The sequence below is a fragment of the Heterodontus francisci genome, chromosome 9 (genome assembly GCF_036365525.1).
Source record: "Heterodontus francisci isolate sHetFra1 chromosome 9, sHetFra1.hap1, whole genome shotgun sequence".
NCBI lineage: Eukaryota > Metazoa > Chordata > Chondrichthyes > Heterodontiformes > Heterodontidae > Heterodontus > Heterodontus francisci.
In genome coordinates this window covers 72,732,922-72,754,886 of record NC_090379.1, presented here as the reverse complement: position 1 = coordinate 72,754,886, position 21,965 = coordinate 72,732,922, and the positions used below count along the sequence as shown (strand labels likewise).

The window sequence follows — 21,965 nt, the reverse complement described above, 5'->3', positions numbered from 1 at the left end:
ATGAATGGAACTCCTCTTCCCCATACCACTCCTTCAGCCATGTGTTCACCTCCCTAATCTGCTTATCTTTTCGCCAATTTGCAATACATAGTGTAGCGTATCTCACTGGGTCAAATACTCAAAAGCGAATGAAAAAAGTAATTTTTAAAAAAGGGGAGAGAATTTTTTTTTAATCTGTGAATTTTAAAATATCATATTGACGCATTTTCTTATTTAAAAACACAGTTTCCTCCTTCCTATTCTGGGATATCTGAGATGAACCAACCAGCAGAACTTTTACCGCAATTTTCCACAATTGAATATGTAGTCCAGGTAGGACTGTTGAACCACAATTTACACTCAGTAAGACTTTCAGTAATTGTACTGTTATTAAATTATTGAGTTAAATACCACTGAAGAAAAACTGTCAGTAATCTAAAACAGTTAATTTGTGGTTTCGTGCCTAAACTTCTTATTTTTAATAGATTTTAAATCTAAGCTGTCCTTTCATTTTTGATTGCCTTATCTTCGGTGATTATGCAATATATCAGTGTTATTTTGGAATGAGAACAGAAAGTGTCAGAAATACTCAGCAGGTCTGGCAGCATCTGTGTAGAGAGAAACAGTTAACATTTCAGGTCTGTGACCTTTCATCAGAACTGGCAAAAGTTAGAAATGTACAGTCTTTGATACTCACAATGCGGTCTCCTCTGCATTGGGGAGACCAAACATAGATTGGGTGACTGTTTTGCAGAATACGTCCGCTCTGTCCGCAAGCATGACCCCGAGCTTCCAGTTGTTTGTCATTTTAATTCACCACCCTGCTTTCATGACCAGATTTCTGTCCTCGGCCTGCTGCAGTGTTCCACTGAAGCTCAGCGCAAGCTCGAGGAATAGCTCCTCATCTTCTGATTAGGCACTTTACTGCCCTCAATATTGAGTTCAATAATTTCAGACCAATAACACGATTATTTTTTATTTATTATTAGGTTTTAAAATAATTTTATTATTTTTTTAACCATTTGCTAATCTTAAACTCGCTTTTCATGTTTTTGCTATCAGATAGGTATGTTCATTATCCTGCCATTAGCACTCTCTCTGGACAAATGCTTTGTCTTTTACTGCAACTATTTAGCACTCCATTTGCCTTCTGTTCCATGACATCTCTGTCATTTAATCTCTCCTGCCCTCAGTCCTATCACAGACCTTGCCTTTTGTTGTTCTTCCCTTTCCCTCCTCCCTTTCACTTCACTTGCTCAAAGACTGTTACATTTCTAACTTTTGCAAGTTCTGATGAAAGGTCATAGACCTGAAGCATTAACTCTGTTTCTCTCTACACAGATGTTGCCTAACCAGCTGAGTATTTCTGATACTTTCTGTCCTCATTTCAGAGTTCCAGCATCTACAGTATTTTGCTCTTATTTTGGTGTTATTTTGGAGTTGCTTAACTGGAACTATTTAAAAGGTCTTATCTATTTCAAGGAAACAACTTTACAATGCCAGTATCATACAAGTGGCCTGTGGTAATCCTGTTCTGATCAATTTGCTGCATAATTTTACACATTGGAGCTATGGGACTCAATCTTCTAGGCGGCAATATGAGTGGCCGGACAGTCTGGGAGCAGTAGCAGGCAGGCTCGACCAGTTTTAATAGCTGGACTTTATTAACATGTCACTTGCCAATTTCCTGACCAAAATGGCTAGGGAGGTGCTGCTCAGCTATTAAAATCCAGTGAACGACCCCTGGCCCAAAGCAAGTGATTCTGGAGCGGAGTCTGTGTGGAGGGTTGGTGAGGTGAAGGAACCTTAGAGCAGGAGGAGATTCCTGTATGTTTTGCCAAGCAGGATAGCCACCACTACTCCCCTACTCAGGTCTCAGGGAGAATAGCAGCTGTGCATAGCTAAAGTGGCCCCCACTGTGGATGTCCTTGACGTCTGCAATTTAAAATTTCATGTCTTGTGTAGGGATGAGAAACAAGTTGATATGTCCTCCACTTCAGTTTCACTGTACCCCATCTGGTGGAAACCAGGCTGTTAAAATAGACCACACAGTGGAATGTACGTGCTGAGGGAGACATACTAGCATTGTTAGCAGCTGTTGGATGCCAAAATGAAGAGGATTGAAGGACAAGCTGCGAAACAAGTAAATAAAATAAATAGTAATCTGCAAGAAAAATCCCATGTGTAAACCGAAGCCGAGGGAATAAAGACAGAAACGCAAATGGAGATCAAAAAAGACTGAATTTCAGGTGCTGGTCTCAAGTAAAGGCCAAAGAAATAAAATTACAGGGTCAAAGAGAGAACGTTCAAGTACATTCAAATTGAAGCAGTGTACATATTCAGAGAAGGTTTGTATTAGTGTCAACTTTGAGAAATCTCCAGGATTTTGATAATAGAGTTGTTACAACCTGGGCGGGAGTAATGCAATGTCAATTCAGTCCCAGTACTCCACAGGTCGCAGTATATTATTATAGTTTTCCCACCTACTGGAAATTAGCCAAATTAAACACTTCAGTAACCCCCAGAATAAAACAGACCAAACAAGGTATCTTTAAACAACAAGAAATTAACTAATTATTAATAAACTAAATCTTAACACTATTAAGATAAACCTGTGACTAAAGACCTTATAACTTATTTAACCTAAGCCTCCTCATGCACACACACATACAAAAACTAACAACAGTTAACTTTTTTTAAAAAAAGTATTTCTTTGCAATAAAATAAATAGCTGGGTTGTAAGTCCTGGTGAATTACATTCTGGTTGGTGAGGTGTCCCAGATAAGAACAAACAGATGCCACTTGAAGTCTCCAGGCGAATTCGATGAAACAGTTTTTTAATAAATAGGCATTCGAGGCACATCGGTTGCAGCAGGCGTCACACAGTTCTTTTAACAAGAAATATAACCACAAGTCTAATTGGATTCTAAAATTGGTAGTTTTTCAGCAGAAACTTTACTGAGAATTCCAGCAAACACAAACAAATGACAGAGTGTCCCTCTTGAAGGCAAATGTTCTTTTTTCCAGGGCTTTTTTCTCTCTCCTTAGGCAATACAGAGCCTGAAGATAAATGTAGATTTTCCTGGTAAGAGAAGTAGACAGCTTCTTCCTTCCGAGCACACTTTGCTGGACTCTAGTTCAAACTGGTTGAAGCCAGTCTTTATCCACAGTTAAAAGTTACCGTACACCATGTGACACCTCTCTCTTGCTGTGGCCTAGGAAACAGGTGCAGCTGCTGGCACACTGTGATCAGTCTTAAAGGCACACTGTTTTAAACAGAGGAGAAAAAGCAGTACCGTGACAGGTTAGAAATGACAAGACCAGTTGCAGAGTTAATTGTAATGGTGATCTTGGTGTAATCCAAGTTCGCTTAGTCTGTTTTGAATTTCAAACCCTTATGAGGCGAATGCCACAGCCCACCAAAACATTGTGAAGTAGTTATCTGGGCAGTGCTGAAGAATAGATCCCTACTTATTTAAAAAAACAAAATAGTTCAATAAAGGTAGATTGTCCCCATGTTTGAGATTTCTGATTTTTTTTTAAATTGTGGTTCTGCATTATTTGATAGCTGAACATACAGTAACCTACTTGATGACAGCTGTCAAATAATGCCAAATGGAAGATTATTTCCATCTCACTTTAGAGCGGGAGGGACGCAGAGTTTTCGGAGGGCTGGAGGGCACTGATATAAATTATTGTACATGCATGAAATTGCAAGACAACAAATCCTCTGAGTTTTTATGTCATAAACTGGAAACGAAAGCTTAAGCAGTGCATGAATGTCAGCAGAATGCTGAAATTGATTTACTTCCTTAAATTTGCGGTTTACTTTTCAAGAACAGACTGTATAACTTACCTTACTTTTATATGCTGCTTCCTGTTGTGCATGGAGTGGCAAAGGTGAAATTAATTAAATTTGTTAGTGAACTGGAATCTTAAAAGTTTGTATCATAACACGTCTGGAACTTTCAGATTTTTCATATTGCAGAAAATAAGCACAATTTATTAATTTTTTTCTTGCACAGCGTGGCCCTCAAATGCCTTTAATCTTTCTTTATGTTGTGGACACCTGTATGGAAGATGAAGATCTGCAGGCCTTGAAAGAATCTATGCAAATGTCCTTGAGCCTTTTGCCACCTACAGCTTTGGTTGGCCTCATTACATTTGGCAGAATGGTGCAGGTTCATGAGCTTGGTTGTGAGGGTATTTCTAAGAGCTATGTCTTCAGAGGCACAAAAGACCTAACAGCAAAGCAGCTTCAGGTAGGCAGTAGTGTTGTTGTGGAAAAGTTGTTATGTGCTATTGACTTTAAACCAACATCTTTATAAGTTTAAAAAAAAACTTTCAAAATTAAACTTGAAGATTTATTTTTAAATTAAAGGTACAAGCATACTTTATAATTATTTGTTGGAAGAACACAGAGCATGCATCAGTAGCTAATTGGTAGCATGTGCATTTGGGTTTTGGTTGGCTCCAAGCTTGGTCTGAAGTGTTAGCTCCCATTGAAACCCATTGAATCATTTCAGGTCACAATGTGTGATGCCACGAGAATATTTCTGGAGTAGAGGAGACTCAAATGTTGGGTCTACATCAAACATAAAAGCAAAAAAAAATTTACAATTGTTGACTTATCTGTGATAGTTTCTGTTACAATTCAAATTTACATATTACAAGTTACATATTTTGAATATCTATTTGAGACTTTAAATTTTATTACTGCATGCTGGGAGAAAATCTTTTGTTCTTTGTCTTTCTGATTTTTTTGTCAGGTCAGTGGATACATATTGCTGTCTGATATGTAATATGTAACTTCAAAGACATAGCCCCAGAGTTTCCTGCAATGGCGAGCTCAGTGACATATGCCATAAATTTTGCTGATTAGTGCACCAATCTCACCATTGCTAACTAACACCAGTATTTCCTGAGAAAGTAATTTGAATAAGCCACAGCGAGCATAGTGGCGAATCCGAAATGGTGCAACGAATGGCAAATAAAAATTCCATTCTGATGCATGTGATGGTACTCTATTTGTTGGGTTAAACTCTGCTACAGTTCTGGAACGAAGTATTGGCTCACAATAATGTGATTGTATCATTGTACAGTTATCTAAGTAGTAAGATTGGAATAGAATATAGTGTGACTCGTTTTCAAGTTCTGCATCTCAGACTATTGCCTTCTGTTAGGTTAATTTACCCATTCAGATATGCAAAAAAGTTATTATAGCACTAAGTACATATATGTGAGGTTTCATCCAACCCTCACAGAGCCTTTATGAGCCACTTTTGCACCATCTGACATGCAATAAGTACAAAAAGAGCAGCTGCCTGGGTTTCTTGTACTTTTTAAAGCCAAAACCAGGATAGAGAAAATAAAAAATGTCTTCTCCAGTTGAATAAATTAAAATGATGGTTTCCTGAACTTTGTCCGGGTCCTTAACTGATAAATAAATTGTCCGTGTGTTTTTTGCTTACTTGCAAGCAAAATATATTTGCATAGGAATAATGGTCCAGAATTTCCTGCAGACTTGTGTCAGTGAAATCTACATCCTAGTGACATTTTTGTACTAATGTAAATAATAGCATTAATTCAATGGAAGAATGAACTGTATTTCTGGTTGCATGATTGATAGCTTTATTTTGCATTGTTAATTCTGTTAATAGGACATGCTGGGCTTAACTAAGCCATTAGCTACCCAAGCAAGTCGTGGACCTCAAGTTCAGCAGCCACCTCCATCAAACAGGTAAAATTGCACCTTAAATCTATGACATTACTATAGATATACGGGCCTGGATTTTGCGGTTGTAATGATGACGAAGCTGTCAGCATTCGCCATCACTATCCTGTGAAACTGACAGCAACGTCTGGTGTCCACACATGCACAGTTTAATGCAGAAATTCCAAAGCTGCTGTCAGTGATTCCCTGCTCCTCCATGAGTGCGCTGTTGAAGTCCCTGCAAACTGCAATCTTTAAAAATCACTGAACTGATGAGAACTGGAATATCGCTCTTAAAAACTCACGAGAAATTATGCCTTGTTAATGAGATGTAACTGAGATTTTAATGGTGTACTAAGTCATAACTACTACTGAAAAACCTCTCTGGCCTGGGAAAACTAACCTTACACATGTGTAATGTCAAGTTTTTTCATTATGATATTTGCTGAAAATAGAGACATGTTGTTGAAGCTTTTTGTCTTATAGGACAATCGGCAAGAATACCAATGTAAGGGAAAACAATAACTTTATACTGTATGAGAAAAGACTGCTGATTGGTTGGCAAGTGAATTCTGGTAGAGGCGTAGCCATGGAGAATGCACCAGTTAATAGTGACTGAGTTAACTACCAAGCTTTGTTTGAAATTTAAACCAGCTTGACTCTGGTCAAAGCATTGCTCTGAGGAATGAACCAACGAATGGCTGTCACTTATTTTGTTTAGCTGAAACAGGAGCAATGCTTGTACATGTTTGTTTTGTCTGCAAAGAACAGGGTCCTGTGTATTAATATTTCAGTACATGCAAAATGTGCCACACTGCGAGCCTTCCTGTCTTAAATTGGTTGTCAGCGTAATTCTGCGCACACTTGAGGATTATTTAGCAAATGTTGTCCAATCACAGAATCACATCTGATGTTGGACACTGTGGAGTTTTGCAACCACAGGCTGGTTGGGTATGGCCTGTACCTTGCCCGTTTGCGAACACTGGAAGGGACATGCTGTTTGATAGGATCCGCCAGTCCTTGGGAAGTACGGCCTATATACCTAGCATCACACTGGCATTGAAATTCATGTGTCACATTACTCATTTGTGTGATAGGCAGGACGGCTTTTTGGCTTGACGGCGGCATCCTGTTAGTAGCGAACACCACACGTGTTGCTATTGCTTAGTCGCAGTGTGAAACAGCTAGCTTCACCTGTTGCTCAAGTTTTTGGGAAACATTACACTTCAAGGGTAATTTGAAGTAGATTGGGCACTTTTCAGGGCCGAAAATGACAGCCTTAGGCCCGTTCATAAGTTAGCGTGATATACAGCGAGAAATGATCTGATCAGAGTAGCCATTGTCACGTAGGATGTCTTTGATTCACCCTATTCCGGCATCAAACTTGCATGGTGAGAAATGGCTCAGGCCCTTTTTACGAGGTTGCCGATAAGGCCAATCTTATAGAACGTGGAACTGGAAGAATCCCAGTGCGTGTATTGACCAGTGAAGGTAGGTTTGCGGTAGAACGTGGGTAGAGAACCCCTGAGCAGATTTCTCAACTAGTACGTCAAGGAAAGGGAGTTCATTTGACTGCTCCATTTCAAAGGTGAATTTGAGCGCAGAATGGAGCCCATTAAGACATGTAAAGAAATTATTGCATGCAGCTGCGGATTCAAATATAGAAAATTTATCCTCTACATATCGGAAATGTGTGTTACGACAAGGTGAGAAAGAGGACTAGGGGCTTCCCTTTCAGCCTTCACCTGGTCTTACTGAAACAGTGTTTTGTTTTTTAAACACACTGTGCTTTGAGCTCCCCCTTGGTGAATCCATGTTCATCACTTTCCAGTTAGAAGGCAAAGAATTGAGCACAAACAGGCTTTCTTGGGTTTAAAGAAGAAAAGTGAAATTTATTAAAACTTAAACTCTAATTCGGTTAATGTCTTCGGATATACGCCTTGCCCCACGCTTGCATGCATACGCGATACGCACATGCAAATAAAGACAGAAAAGAGCAGAAGAAAAATAGAGGGGTTTGAGGCAAACTCTGAAGAGGGGTTTTTGTTACTGTGCTTCGAGCTCGCTGTAGTCCTTGCTTGTAGGTAGATCTTGCTTTTCGATGGGGCCCAGTATTCTTCTTAAACATTGTTCACTGTAGGAGACATTTCTCTCTTGGGGTTCATATGTCTTCAATGGATTCCGAAGCTGGTGTGAGAGATGAGAGCAGACAGTAGAGAAGTCTTTTCCAGTCCAGGAGCAAACCGCTTTCTGAGTTCAAATTCTCTGTGGCAAGTTCAAATTCAAAAAACTCCCAACAGCCAATTAGTCATGTGATTAAACTGGTCTGACCACTTCTTTTTGTGTATTCAGCCATTTTAGCAGTTAACCTGGAATGCTAGCTTCTCCACCTTCAATGTCTGGTAACCAAAAGTCCATTGTGGATTAAATTGGAGCAGGGAGTGGCCCCTTTGTCCTTTCCAAGCACTGTCTGTTACTATGCAAATATCTTTCCAGTCATGGGTCTGGTATTTTTTTTTAAAGCCAGTTCTTTCTTTACTCCAGTACCAGTTTCAAAATCAGTGTTCATATGGTGAGATATGCATAGCTCATTCTTGGCAGGTGGGGAACTGCATGACATCTCCACATCCAGGGGAATGAAATGCGATTTTTAAAAAAGATGGTGCATTTCATTAATAGGTGTGAGAGAAATATAAGATACAGAAAGAAAAACCATGCATTTCCATTCATTCATTAATCTGAAAGCTTATTAAAATTGTTTTTTCTGGGTGCCAGTGCTGTGTTGACACCCCCTTTTTTGACATCCCAGTAGCCATGTGGTTCTTTGGGGAAGCTTTTCTTCAGTTTGTCCATTGCCATGACTGACTAGGATTTTGTTCCTGTTGAGGTAATGTTTTTTCCAGAAGAGATAGTAGTGGGCGGGTCTATCCTGAATTTACTCTCAGTGCTTTGTTGAGTCATGCAAAGGCTTACCTCTTACCGGTTTTCCCTTTAGTTTCCAGCTGTCAGCTTTTAAGTGCCCGCCTTATTACAATGGAAGCACACAGGTCTCCGGGTCTCACTCACTCACAGCACCTTCCTTTTTGGCTGGAGGAGGGATCCCTGTGTCTCTTTCTTTCCCAGGGCTGCCTGGGTGGAGATCACCTTCCACCCTTAGTCCTTTTCGGATTTGTGGGGGTGATTAGGAAAGATTCTCCCCCGGGAAAGTGACTTATAAATTAAAGCAAATTCATCGGCCAGAACGGCCGCTTGCCGGGCTCCTGAAACCGCTGCTCCTCCACATGGAACTTTTTTTGAGAGTGGGAGAGAGTTTTTAAATTCCTCTAACAGAACTACTTCCCTGAGATTCTCATAGCTGAGTAGCACTTTAAGAGCCCTCAGCTATTGGTCAAAAGCCAGCTGCTTGCTTACTTCTTTCAAACTCCAGATAAGTCTGATTAGCTTGCTTTTTGAGGGTTCTAAATTTTTGGCGATAAGCTTCGGGTATTAATTCATATGCCCCGAGGATAGCAGTTTTGGTCAGTTCATAAATTCATGAACTCTAATCTGGCAACGAGGAATAAACCTCATGGGCTTTTTCAGTTAGTTAGTTAAAAGTGACCAGGTCTCAGCTGCCTTGCCAGTTCCTCAAAAGACACAAAAAACACTTCCACATCTTCCTCCAAAAGTCTATTGTGGATTTAATTGGAGCAGGGAGTGGCCCCTTTGTCCTTTCCAAGCACTGTCTGTTACTATGCAAATATCTTTCCAGTCATGGGTCTGGTTTTTTTTAAAGCAAATTCTTTCTTTATTCCAGTACCAGTTTAAAAATCAGTGTTCAGGTGGCGAAATATGTGTGTCTCATTCTTGGCAGGTGGGGGCCTGAATGACACATGCAAGAGGTAGGAGGTTAGGTGTCATTCCCTCAAAGACCCGTTTCTCATGGAATCCAAATTTCCCCTGCATTGGTATTCTTTCAAAGAACAAAGAACAGTACAGCACAGGAACAGGCCATTCGGCCCTCCAAGCCTGCGCCGATCTTGATGCCTGCCGAAACTAACACCTTCTACACTTCCGGGGCCCATATCCCTCTATTCCCTTCCTATTCATATATTTGTCAAGATGTCTCTTAAACGTCGCTATCGTATCTGCTTCCACCACCTCCCCTGGCAGCAAGTTCCAGGCACTCACCACCCTCTGTGTAAAAAAAAAAAACTTGCCTTGCACATCCCCTCTAAACTTTGCCCCTCGCACCTTAAACCTATGTCCCCTAGTAACTGACTCCTCCACCCTGGGAAAAAGCTTCTGACTATCCACTCTGTCCATGCCGCTCATAATTTTGTAAACCTCTATCATGTCGCCCCTCCACCTCCGTCGTTCTAGTGAAAACAATCCGAGTTTTTCCAATCTCTCCTCATAGCTAATGCCCTCCAGACCAGGCAACATCCTGGTAAACCTCCTCTGTACCCTCTCCAAAGCCTCCATGTCCTTCTGGTAGTGTGGCGACCAGAATTGCACGTAATATTCTAAGTGTGGCCTAACTAAGGTTCTGTACAGCTGCAACATGACTTGCCAATTTTTATACTCTATGCCCCGACCGATGAAGGCAAGCATGCCGAATGCCTTCTTGACTACCTTATCCACCTATGTTGCCACTTTCAGTGACCTGTGGACCTGTACGCCCAGATCTCTCTGCCTGTCAATACTCCTAAGGGTTCTGCCATTTACTGTATACCTCCCACCAGCATTAGACCTTCCAAAATGCATTACCTCACATTTGTCCGGATTAAACTCCATCTGCCATTTCTCCGCCCAAGTCTCCAACCGATCTATATCCTGCCGTACCCTCTTTCCTTAATCCTGTTTGCCAAATTGTCCTGATGAGTGCAAGACGAAAAGCTTCGACAACATGTCTCTATTTTCAGCAGTACTTAAGTTCTGTGCTCCCAAACGACTATTATGATAATTCCATAGATTTTCAATTTTTTAAAAGTTTGTTTTAAGGTTTTACAGCTTCTAATGTGTTTGTCCCAATCTTTATTTCACACCCTATAAAATTTATAAAAAGTGTAGGATAATCAGTACATTTTGCTTCCTGGTTTGAGGAATTCTTCAGTGTGATTGGCTGCTTACCCTGCTTGATGACATCTGTTACTGAACACTTGGAGATCCCCTTGACTTGCTGCCAGATTCAAATTAACACCAGTAAAGTGAAATCCACACCACACTGATCACTAGGTCTTTGTGGGCAGCTTTCTTTGAGGTCACTGGCAAGCTCCATCACTTTGACGCTGACTGCAAAATATGGCCATTAACGTATAGCATGAGAAAGGAAACATTTTAGTGCCATGAACGTATTTAAGTGAGGCCATTCCTTACAGTAGCAATTCAAATATTAACACTTTTCATGATCACTGTATTGTATGTTAGTGAAGAATCAACTTTAAAGTAAAAACCATTTTTATTTTAGGGTGGTTAAAAATGTTTTCAGTAATTATTTTGATTTAACAGTTTGTAAGGATGTGGCAGTTTCATATTTTGCTTGATCAGAGTAACTGGTCTATTTCAAAAAAAGTCTAATTTCAAACAAAAGATGTGATATTCTGTACCCAGTAATGTCCTGTATAATTCAAAAAGGCAACTTTTTATAATTACTTTGCGATAATTTAGTTCTGCAAATTTATAGTTTTAATAATGTTCAAAACATACCCAACCTGATGTTTCAATTGTTGGTGGGGAATCATTGGCACAGTAGCTAACGCAGCTCTAAGATCTGATTTAAATCCAGCAAAGGCAAGTAGGTTGTCCTCTTTATGCCTGTAAGGATTTTGCAAGGGATGAGTTTGGGTTAATAATCACACAGTTCGAAGTGAGCATGGGTTCACTGCACAAAACTATGTATAAATTGGCATACCCATAAGGATAGCTAATGTGGAGAACGATTCTAGTAGCTATTTCCTGCTCCTGAGCTCTTTTGAAATTAGTTGCAAAATGCCAACTAGTGTATTTAAATAGCATCAGCTGGGAATTGAACAGTAGTTTTATAGAATACATAATGCAAAATTAGTTGATGCTAAATTCAACATTTAATTTTTTAAATATGCGATAACATTTTAATTTTAAAAGATATTCAGGTGGTAAGTAGAATTACATTTTCAATCAAATGAGTGAGAAAGAGCATGTAGTTCAAGTGTTTTGATTGGAATATAAATCCTATTTCAAAATTGTATTTTGAGTGCTATTAAACTGTAAACGATTTTAATCAAACTTTTTGAGAGTTTTGCATCTGTCACGTTGTTAGCGAAGACGCTCAAGGAGGCTGGTAATATTTAAGGAAGAAATGGGATAGGTTAAAGGAATTTAGTTTTTGAGATCAGTCAGATGTGCTCTAGGGCCTTTTCTGGTCCTGTGCTTTCTGTTGTTGCTAAAGATGTCAATATTAAAGAATGAAACAATTTTTATTTTAAACACCCAGTGCCACTCTAAAGTATTATAAAGTTATATTTAAGGTAAAGCTCCCTCTACTCTGCCCTGACCCTAACCTCAGATGAATTTAGCTCCCTATTTCCACTCCGCTGCACAGCTTTGATTTTGTTTTTTCCATTTTCCGCACTAAGACTTCCTGTGACCTCTGACCGAGAGTGTCAAAATATGGCCATTTTTGTGCTGTGGGCTCATTCTTCTCCCAGGATATAGGTTGAGACTGCCTATGCTTGATTCACACATGATCCTAACAGCCAGCTGACAAGAGATTTTCATCCTTCTGTTTGGATTGGATTATAACCTGAGATAAAGGGTCAGTTTCTTATCCACCACACACTTCAGCTACCATTTGAGCACTATACTAAGTAGGAAGCCTCTATCAGGTTGAGGCAGTGTTCTCTTCAACAGTGTTTTGTTACCATCTGGATTTGGATTAAATAGCTTTTCTGACCGCTATCAAGTTGATCAGAGTTTGGAAAATTTAGAAATAAACTGACAACGCACTTCACTGAAAATATTGTCGTAAATTCCACTGTTTGAGCTGTTAGTTTCAGCCTTTAAAATACCTGAATGATGGTGACTTAGGTGGATTGTTTTCTGGCCGGCACAGACATGATGGGCCAAGTGGCCTCTTTCTATGTCTTAAATTTTCTATGATTCTATGACTTCAAAAATACATCTGAACATCATGTTGTTCTGTGGGTAGCCACGGAATACAGTTGTTCTGTGGGTAGCCACAGAAGAAGCTTCATTTTTTAAATTCATGTTTTGCAGTCACACTATTGATACTGAAGTATACGATGCAATATTATAATTCTGTGCATGGACATCTCTGGAATTAATTTTCTGTTCCAGGCACAGATGAATTTGCTTTTTTAAATTTTAGATGTTTTAATTTTAAAAGCATGCCCTCTTTGCGATCACATCTAACTACAGGCCTTGCCTTTCTGAAATTTTCAGTTTTTTTTCCTTGTAGTAAATTCTCTTATGGATATTGACGTATGTTTTAGGATCATTCTTACTACAGAAAAACAAATCCATTTAGGGCATGCCTACTTTGTACATGAAAATATCAATAATGTTTTGATGTACAGCCAAGCCTATTTCTAAAGAAATAAAATGAACGCACAGATCCCATCTTGTGCTTACCTGTAGACCACACATTTGTTCTTGCTCTGTGAACACACCAAGGAAAAGTCTGGGGAAAACAATTTGATTTGTTATATTGTAACATTTGCGGTTTGCTGTTTCCTCTTGCTTTGATAATTTCTTCAGTTTTATGCCCTTTTTGTTTGCTTTGTTTTCATACTCAATCCATCTCTGCTCATGCCACTGAGGTAATGTTTGGTACATAATTCTTTAAAGCCTGGATCAGGCGAGAGAGATCTATCTGCATGCATTTACCACTGGATAATGCAGACAGTCTTCCTGTAAACTAGCTGCACAACAAGGCTTGTTTCATTGCTGAACAGAATGACGGCATGACCAATGTGCATTCACAAAGCTCTGTCATGATGTCACTGACGGGAAATGCCTCGCTGCCGTATCTACTGACCCCAGGAAGAGTGCTAGCCGTCAGGAACTTGCAGATAACTAAAAACGGGGAATCTTTTGTATCCATTGTTCGGTATATTTAGTGGCATTTTTTTTAATGCATTATTTTAAACAAAAACTTCCACACGTGTATTGGGCATTAAAAGTGGTCCTTTTGGAAGACTGAACAGTGATGAATGGAACACATCAAAGATGTTGATGAAGCAAAGAAGAGATGTAAAGTAATATGTAAATGGAAATAAACTTTCAGGGCTATGGGCATAGAGCGGGCGAAATGGGATTAACTGGATTTCTCTAGCAAGAGCTGGCATAGACTCAATGGGCCGAATGGCCTCCTTCTGTGTTGTAAGTGACTATGACTCTATGGAAAGAAGGTGGGGCCCATTAGGGACCAAAAAGGAGATATTCTTGTGGAGGCAGAGGTCATGGCTGAGATACATAACGAGTACTTTACATCTGTCTTCACTAAAGAGGATGCTGCCAACATAGCAGTAAAGGAAAAGGTAGTAACAATATTCGATATGATAAAACTATATAAAGAGGAGGTAGTTAAAAGATGAGCAATCCTCATATTAGAAACATCACCCATTCCAAATGGGTGCATCCTAGATTGCTGAGGAAAGTAAGGGTGGAAATTGCAGATGTCTGTCCCAATCTCCAAATCTTCCTTCGATATGGGGATGGTGCCAGACGATTGCAAATGTTACACCCCTGTTTTAAAAAGGACTCTAATCCAACTAATCTACTCTTCTTTACTGTGTAGCCTATTTGTGTCTGTGTGATTCGTGTGTGTGAGAGAAAGTTGGAGCGTAGTTTATTATTTTTACTTAGATCAGGCTTTGATTTTAAGTACAATAAACTAACTTCTTTCTTGTTTAAAGTCAAGAAAACCTGTCAGATTTGTTCTTTTATGATTGTAGCATCTAAAAGAGTTAAATACTCACTGATTTGGTAAGCACATTCACTGTGTAAAAGAATAAATCTTGTTGAGGTCAAAAAAGGAGAAGGATAAGAGGGGAACCTTTCGACCCCTCCTCACCTGATCATAACAATCAGCAAATGTCTCTAACATATATTTTCGTAGAAATGCACTGGTTACAACTGATCAGTTAAGGGAAAGTTGAACATTGATTTGGACAGTGACAACACGTTCACAGAGGTTGGAAATGATTTGCAAGGGCAGGGTCAAAGGTGGATTTTTTTGAGGAGATGTATGATAACACCTGTTTTGTTAGGGAAGGGGACAGTACCTATGGAGAGGGAACCATTTTCAATGTTGGCTGTCATGGGTAATAGGAAGGATGTTGAATGGTCAGCTGTTCAGTGGGAATGTGGTTAGAAGAGCTGGATATATGTGTCGTCGACAAGATGTACTTGGAAAGGGCATGAGGAAAGATAGGAGAGACACTAGAGAAGAACCTGGGACTGGGGCCAGTGTAGGAGGGAGCCTCGACGGAGGGTTGAGTTGATGAGCAAGGTAAGTGGAGGGGAGGTGGGAAATAGCAGAGACAGCTGAAGAGATGGTTTCCATAAAGGAGTCCATGAACACCTTTCGTTGTTGGAGGTGAGGGTTGAAGGAAAGAGGCTTGAGAAGACAGTTGGTAATGGAGAAAAGGTGTCTAGGTTTATCTCAACATTCCAGGATGATCCTGGAATGGATGCTGTTTTTGGCAGAGGAGAGTGATGAACAATAGTGCTTGATATGGTCCAGCCAGATTTGGTGATGGATGGCTAAATCGGTTGTATGCCAGATATGCTTAATTCTGCACCCTTTGGACTTGAGGGTGCAATATGTACAAGATTATGGAGTGATATAATTGAATGTTTAACATGATTAAAGGATTTGACAGGATAGATAGAGAGAAACTATTTCCTTTGGAAATAGTTTATGCCCCCAGAACAAGGGGGCATAACTTTAAAATTAGAGCTAGACCGTTCAGGTGGTAATGTCAGAAAGCACTTTACGCAAAGGGTAGTGGAACTCGAACTCTCCCACCAAAAAGCTGTTGGGGCTAGGCCAACCGAAAGTTTCAAAGCTGGGGTGGATAGGTTTTTGTTGGGCAAGGATATTAAGGGATGTGGAACCAAGGCAGACAAATGGAGTTAAGATACAGATCAGCCATTGAAAGGTGAAGCAGGCTCAAGGGGCTGTTTGTTCCTGATCTTAGAGGGATTGGAGAGAGGAAAGATTTTAGTGGGGACAAAGGCTTCAAAGGTGCAGATGAGGGACTGATTGAGCAGACTGACAGCTGTGAAAGTGTGGTGGCAAATGGAAGCCAAAGACTAAGCAGTTGGGAGTTTTAAAGTGCACTTGTAAGTGACATGGAGGAGAGTTTTTCAAAGGACATACACAGAATGAAGTGGTGTTGGGAGATGTATGTGGTAAGAGATACAAGACTGATTAGAGGTGGGTTTGTCTAATCGATACCACTGGAGTAGAGAGACCATGTGAGATGCCATGATTGAGTGGGTGGATATGGCTAGGGAAGCATTATATGAATGGAGAGGTTTTGAGAGGACAGGACAACAAAATCAGAAGAGAGAGGGCAACGGGAGATGAGTTGCAGTTGGAAATCAGCAAAAATGGAGAGTTGCTCAGTGCTGAGAGGGAAGGAGGGAAGATATGTTGGCAATAAACCTGGGATGTGCATAGGGCTGGGGGACCAGTAGAAAATCAGGGGGAAGAAAGGTTCCTCAGTCATCCTCATAATAACTAGCATTATACAATTCGAAGTGCAGAAGCATATATTTTTGAAGAGAAGCTCCAATTTAGACACTTATGTTCCTGTCAACCATATCAGTTTTGCAAATGTGTAGCACAAATTAATTTGGGTAATTTCAAATACAGTGCTTCAGAATAGATATTTTTCCTACCACCAATCATTTGCTTACTCAGAAGGAAGCCAGAAAGTTCTTCAATCACCACTTGTATATGTTAGCTGACAATCTTAAGACGTCAGAGTTATACAGCATAGAAACAGGCCCTTCGGCCCACCGCATCCATGCCGACCATAATGCCTATCTATACTAATCCCACCTGCCTACATTAATTCCATATCCCTCTATGCCTTGCTCATTCAAGTACCTTTCCAGATGCCTCTTAAATGTCGCTACTGTTCCTGCCTCCACCACCTCCTCAGGCAGCTCATTCCAGATACCCACTGTGTAAAAAATTTACCCCTTTGATCCCCTTTAAACCTCCTCCCTCTCACCTTAAATCTATGCCCTCTAGTTTTAGTCACCCCTACCATAGGAAACAGACTCTGGCTATCTACCCTATCTATGCCTCTCATAATTTTAAATACCTCTATCATGTCCCCTCTCAGCTTCCTTCACTCCAGGGAAAACAGACCCAGCCTATCCAATCTCTCTTTATAACTCAAGCCCTCCAAACCAGGCAACATCCTTGTGAATCTTTTCTGCACCCTCTCTAGCTCAATCACATCTTTCCTGTAGTGCGGTGACCAGAACTGCACACAGTACTCCAAATGCAGCCTAACCAACGTTATGTACAACTGTAACATAACGTCCCAACTCTTGTACTCAATGCCTCGGCCGATAAAGGCAAGCATGCCATACGCCTTCTTCACCACCCTGTCTACCTGTGTTGCCACTTACAGGAAACTATGTACTTGCACCCCAAGGTCTCTCTGCTCAAGAACACTCCCCAGGGCCCTGCCATTCATTGTATACGTCCTGCCCTGGTTTAACTTCCCAAAATGCATCACTTCACACTTGTCTGCGTGAAATTCCATTTGCCGCTCCCTTGCCCACTTTCCCAGTTGATCTATTTCCTGTTGTAACCTTAGACAACCTTCTTCACTGCCCACTATACCACCAATTTTGGTGTCATCTGCAAACTTACTAATCACGCCCCCTACATTCACATCCAAGTCATTAATATATATGACAAACAACAGAGGGCCCAGCACTGATCCCTGTGGCACACCACTGTTCACTGGCCTCCAATCTGAAAAACAACCATCCACTACCACCCTCTGCCTGCTATCACCAAGCCAATTTTGTATCCAATTGGCTAGTTCACCCTTCGAACCTTCTGGACCAGCCTACCATGCGAGACCTTGTCAAAGGCCTTACTAAAGTCCATGTAGACAACGTCCATCGCCCTGCCCTCGTCAATCCTCTTGGTCACCTCCTCGAAAAACTCAATCAAATTCGTGAGACATGATTTCCCACGCACAAAGCCATGCTGACTATCCCTAATCAGACCATGCCTTTCCAGATGCATATAAATCCTGTCTCTCACAATCCCTTCCAATAACTTTCCCACCTCTGATGTAAGTCTCACCAGCCTGTAGTTCCCTGGCTTATCCCTGCTGCCCTTCTTAAATAAAGGCACAACATTAGCTATCCTCCAGTCTTCCGGTACCTCACCCGTGGCTAACGATGATACAAAAATCTCTGCCAGGGCCCCAGCAATCTCCTCCCTTGCTTCCCATAGCATCCTAGGATACACCTGGTCAGGCCCTGGGGATTTATCCACCTTAATGTGCTTCAAAACCTCCAACACCACCTCCTTTGTAATCTTGATATGCTCCAGGATATCGCTGTTCCCTCCCTTGAACTCACTAGTTCCCATGACCTTCTCCACGGTAAATACGGACGAGAAATGTTCATTTAAGACCTCGCCCATTTCCCGTGACTCCACACATAGATTGCCACACTGATCCTTAAGGGGACCTACTATCTCCCTAGCTACCCTTTGACTCTTTTTTATTATTATTAGAGATACAGCACTGAAACAGGCCCTTCGGCCCACCGAGTCTGTGCCGACCAACAATCACCCATTTATACTAATCCTACATTAACCCCATATTCCCTACCACATCCCCACCATTCCCCGACCACCTACCTACACTAGGGGCAATTTATAATGGCCAATTTACCTATCAACCTGCAAGTCTTTGGCTGTGGGAGGAAACCGGAGCACCCGGCAGAAACCCACGCGGTCACAGGGAGAACTTGCAAACTCCACACAGGCAGTACCCAGAACTGAACCCGGGTTGCTGGAGCTGTGAGGCTGCGGTGCTAACCACTGCGCCACTTATAGAATCTTTTAGGATTCTCCTTTATCTTATCTGCCAGGGAAATCTCATGGCCCCTTTTTGCCCTCCTAATTTCCTTCTTAAGTGTAGTCCTACATCCCCTATACTCCTTGAGGGACTCGCTCGATCTCAGCTGCCTGTACCTGACATATGCCTCCTTCTTTGTCCTGACCAGACCCTCAATATCCCTCGTCAACCAAGGTTCCGTAAACTTGCCAGCCTTGCCCTTCCATCTAACAGGAACATGCCAGCCCTGAACTCTTCCTATCTCACTTTTTTAAAAAGATTCCCACTTTACAGACATCCCTTTACCTATAAACTGCCTCTCCCATTCAACTTTTGAGAGTTCCTGTCTGATGCCATTGAAATTGGCCTTCCCCCAATTTAGGACTTCAACCTGAGGACCAGTCCTATCCTTTTCCATAACTATCTTGAAGCTAACAGAGTTATGGTCACTGGTCCCAAAGTGCTCCCCCACTGACACATCAACCACCTGCCCATCCTCATTTCCTAAGAGGAGGTTGGGTGTAGCCCCTTTTCTAGTAGGGCCATCCACATACTGCTTCAGAAAACTATCCTGGACATACTTAACAAATTCTTCCCCTTCTGATCCCTTAGCACTAAGGCAGTCCTAGTCAATATTAGGGAAGTTAAAATCACCTACTATTACAACCCTATAATTCCTGCACCTATCTGTGATTTCCCTAAATATATGCTCCTCCACTTCCCTCTGACGATTGGGGGGCCTTGTATCTTTTTTTTCTACCAGTTAACAAGGTGGAGGCTGGCCACTTGGGCAGGAAAATTTCATCTTTTGTTAAATCATACTGTTCTGAATACTATCTAATTAATAGCATTTCCCATGCATTTTTAAACAAGTAGCATGTAATCTACCAATGTCAGTAACAAGCCACTATCAGTCAATCTTTCCAAAGGTCTCTGATGGATAAAATGGGGAATTGTCATTCAAGCCGTAAATAAAAGAGAAAATTATGGCAGGACCGAGAAGTGTTTTGTGCATTAAATATTATTTGGAGCTTAGAGTTTATCTTTAAGTCTTAGTATTTTCATATTTTTAAGTTTGTACATCATTTTCTTAGTTTGGTGTTGTCCTGTTCATTCACTATTTGGGGAGCTGAATTGAACATCCACATCAAGCAGCATGATGGTCCTGAAGTGCCTGGAGTATAAAATTTTTAAAAACTTCATTTTACAGATTTTTGCAACCAGTACAAAAAATTGACATGAACTTGACTGATCTTTTGGGAGAGTTGCAACGTGACCCTTGGCCTGTACCACAGGGGAAGAGACCACTGAGATCAACTGGAGTTGCTCTGTCCATTGCTGTTGGTCTATTGGAGGTATGGAACCCTTCGCTAAGAAATTCTATTTTATGTGTATTAAGTTGGCAAGAGAGCAGATGTATAGCCACATGAAATAAAGTGAGTCATACTAACTCAGTTGAACTTATTGCAATAATATTAACTGTACCTACATAGTGCACCCTGCTAGAAGTGGGCATTTATTTTATATTGTTAGCTAGCTATGATTTGTCTAACATGTGTCATGCAGGCCCCTCAGCTGCCAAGAATGAGGCATATTAATTTTGCCACATGGACATTAAATTTCAAATTGTTGCTGGGAAGAAGAGAGGGCTTGTTATAAGAATTGCCAGACCTTGGCAGAAATGTTTTTCTTTACATATTAACAGACAGTGCTTGTAGACAAAGGAGCTATTCCCAGCTCCAATTCAATCCACCAACGGATGTGGTCAGATCAGTTAGTCACATGACTAACTGGCTGTTGCAGAGTTTTGAACTGAGAGTCTGCAGAAAGCAGAATGCTCCTGGACTGAAGCAGACCTCCTTTCCTGCCTGTCTGCTCCCATTTCTTTCCCACAGAACTCCAAAACCCATTGAAGACACATGAACCCCAAGTGAGAAAAGTCTCCCACAGTGAACAAGGTTTAAGAAGAATACTGGGCCCCAAGGAAAACCTACAATCAAGGACTCTACAGTGAGCTCAAAGAACCGTAACAACAACTCTTCAGATATTGCTTAAAACTTTTCCACTTTATTTTTCTTCTCTTTTCTGTCTCTATTTGCATGTGTGTATCGTGTATGCATGCTAGCGTGGGCACGTTATGTATCTGTAGACATTAACCGAATTAGAGTTTAAGTTTAATAAATTTCCACTTTTCTTCTTTAAACCTGAGAAAAACCTGTTGTGCTGATTTCTTTGCTTTATAATTGGAAAGCGGTGAACAAGGATTCACCAAGGGGGAGCTAAAAACACAGTGTGTTTAAAAATAAAACCCTGTTACAGTAAGACCAGGTGAAGGCTGAAAGGGAACCCTAGACCTCTTTCTCATCTGGTCCGAACACATGTCAGATTGCATCCTCCTCCCCCCTCTCCCCAGCTGTCTACAGATACTCTGTTCCTTGGGTTTGCACATCTTTAAGAAATTATGTTTCATCTAAACTGTGCAGAAACTTTACTTGCCAGTGAGTGGTAAGGAATATGGGATTAAGGTAGATTAGATTAGATTAGAGATACAGCACTGAAACAGGCCCTTCGGCACACCGAGTCTGTGCCGACCATCAGCCACCCATTTATACTAATCCTACACTAATCCCATATTCCTACCAAACATCCCCATCTGTCCCTATATTTCCCTACCACCTACCTATACTAGTGACAATTTATAATGGCCAATTTACCTACCAACCTGCAAGTCTTTTGGCTTGTGGGAGGAAACCGGAGCACCCGGAGAAAACCCACGCAGACACAGGGAGAACTTGCAAACTTCACACAAGCAGTACCCGGAATCGAACCCGGGTCCCTGGAGCTGTGAGGCTGCAGTGCTAACCACTGCGCCACTGTGCTGCCCCAATTCTTTGAATTGCCCTACCAATTTTAGTATAAATGGGTGGTTGTTGGTCGGCACAGACTCGTTGGGCCGAAGGGCCTGTTTCAGTGCTGTACCTCTCTATGACTCTATGACCTGTAAACCCAGCACCCTGTCCCCCCAGGTTCTGAGCCTTGGCTCAGGCAGCTCCTCCTCGGTGATGGTGGTGGAGATGAAGAACCTGGCGCTCAGGTTGGGTCCATACACAGGCAGTGCCAGTGCGGGGCTGGGGCCCAAGCTCTCGGCCAGGAAGGCTACAATGGGAAGGGAGTTCAGGTGGGAA

At 41.2% G+C, this 21,965-nt stretch overlaps 1 protein-coding gene across 4 annotated transcripts in view; it reads left to right on the top strand.

Annotated features, from left to right (window-relative positions):
* Positions 1 to 21,965, top strand: part of sec23a (Sec23 homolog A, coat complex II component) — a 103,811-nt gene that overhangs the window by 26,607 nt on the left and 55,239 nt on the right. For all 4 annotated transcript variants that reach the window (XM_068039297.1, XM_068039296.1, XM_068039299.1 and 1 more), the window contains exons 4-7: positions 226 to 312; positions 4,005 to 4,241; positions 5,640 to 5,719; positions 19,991 to 20,135. In XM_068039297.1, coding sequence (XP_067895398.1) covers positions 226 to 312; positions 4,005 to 4,241; positions 5,640 to 5,719; positions 19,991 to 20,135 — 549 coding nt within the window. The remainder of the gene's footprint in view (positions 1 to 225; positions 313 to 4,004; positions 4,242 to 5,639; positions 5,720 to 19,990; positions 20,136 to 21,965) is intronic.